This window comes from Camellia sinensis, chromosome 3 (genome assembly GCF_055761805.1).
Source record: "Camellia sinensis isolate YWXY chromosome 3, ASM5576180v1, whole genome shotgun sequence".
Lineage (NCBI taxonomy): Eukaryota > Viridiplantae > Streptophyta > Magnoliopsida > Ericales > Theaceae > Camellia > Camellia sinensis.
The window spans coordinates 177,245,170-177,246,735 of record NC_138963.1 but is presented as its reverse complement, the minus strand read 5'-3'; the positions used below and the strand labels follow the sequence as shown (position 1 = coordinate 177,246,735).

The 1,566-nt window shown below is 34.7% G+C and overlaps 1 protein-coding gene across 1 annotated transcript; it reads right to left on the bottom strand.

The window, feature by feature from the left end:
* Positions 1-200: 200 nt before the first annotated feature.
* Positions 201-1,123, bottom strand: LOC114318262 (putative LL-diaminopimelate aminotransferase, chloroplastic). Its single transcript, XM_082918633.1, has 2 exons — positions 1,055-1,123; positions 201-449 (listed from the first exon to the last, which is right to left on the bottom strand). The coding sequence occupies exons 1-2, from the start codon at positions 1,121-1,123 to the stop codon at positions 201-203; spliced, it is 318 nt and encodes a 105-aa protein (XP_082774759.1).
* Between the last annotated feature and the right edge of the window lie 443 nt (positions 1,124-1,566).

The following is a 1,566-nucleotide window of genomic DNA, read 5'->3' as shown; positions in this document are numbered from 1 at the left end:
ATAGCTATCATTATTCTTCTTCTTTTTCCATCCAAACAAACCAAATTTAATTCTGCTTAGTCCAAATCCCAGTATTACTAGAGAAATCAAAACTGAAATTACAAAAATTGACATATAGAAGAAGAAATTTATCTTGAAAATATAAATTTTATTTATTCGAAAAGATTTCTCAGACTCCTTGAAGCTTCAAGTGCACCATTTTAATCTCCAAATGCACTAATTCTGATAAACTCTTCACCACCAGGACCAAAACCTCTGCCTGGAACAGTGATTACATGTGCTTTCTCAAGAATCTCAGCAAAAATACATCCCAAGATCTCAATCCTGGAAATTGTACCCAAATGTATGGTTGCATTTTTGCCACCATATACCTTGAACCCGAGTGAAGTGAACGTGTCATAAATTATTCTCGCATTTTCTCTGTAGGTGTCAATTACACCATTCAAGGCCTGCAAAACAACCACCAAAAAAATAATAAAGTTTTTGTGATCAATTTGATTTATTTTTTATTTATTTATCATTTGAAGTCAATTTAATCTATTTTTTCACTACTTGGGAGTCAATATAAGAAACAAACAAAAATGACAAATTACGGTTTAGTTTTGTGAAGTTGGAATTAAGTTGAAATTAAACACTTTCATCATGAGCTAGGTATAGAGTTATCCGAATTGGCCAACCTGCCCAACCTGAACCGATTCGCATACAAATAGGTGGTTTTGTAGACAAAATGCGGACGGATGCGGTTTGGAATATGACATAATTGTAGGTTGCAGCTTTAACCCGCACTTGCAAGAATCTGCCCACACTCAGATTTATTATTACTATTTTTTATTATAAGAAAAACCTAGACCGTTGATTGCATTCATCCTATTCTAGATATTTTTGGCCAACACACCAAACCCTAATTTCATTCAGCCTCTTTTCTCATTTCACTCTCTCTCTCTCTCGTTCTTCCATCTCTCTCTCTCTCTCTCTCTCTCTCTCTCTCTCTCTGTGGCGACCACAGCGACTGATCAACCTTCGATGATCAGTGACCTTCTCCTATAAGATCAACCTTCGCTAGATCAGTGATCTTCGATTCGACGATTGGTGACGTTTTCAGGCAAGATCGACCTTCGACCATCTCTTTCTCTCTCTCTCTCTCTCTCTCGGTGACCTTCGACGATCGACATTAGCAGCCGTGTAAGTTTGAATCGATCTTTAGCTCATTTTTTTGGTTAAGACATGCTCTTGGGTATTCTTGTATTTGAAATGTTGTCCTAATTAAATTCAGAACTCATCAGTGTATTTTTGGCCTCATCAAATTCAATAAGAGTTTTACTATTACGAAATGTAATAACCTCTGAAATTGTTGCATCAATTGTAGAATTTGATGCATTATTGGTGGCATGATTTTGATACAATATTGTTTCATGATACAAAAAGAAATGTTATAGAGAACATTGTTTAAGAACATTATTTTTGAATGTTTTTGTTTTTGTTTGCTCTATGAACATTATAGAAAATTGAATCTACTTCTTTACGGAGGGGAATTGAATTTGTTAATTACTTTTGAAATTGAAATGA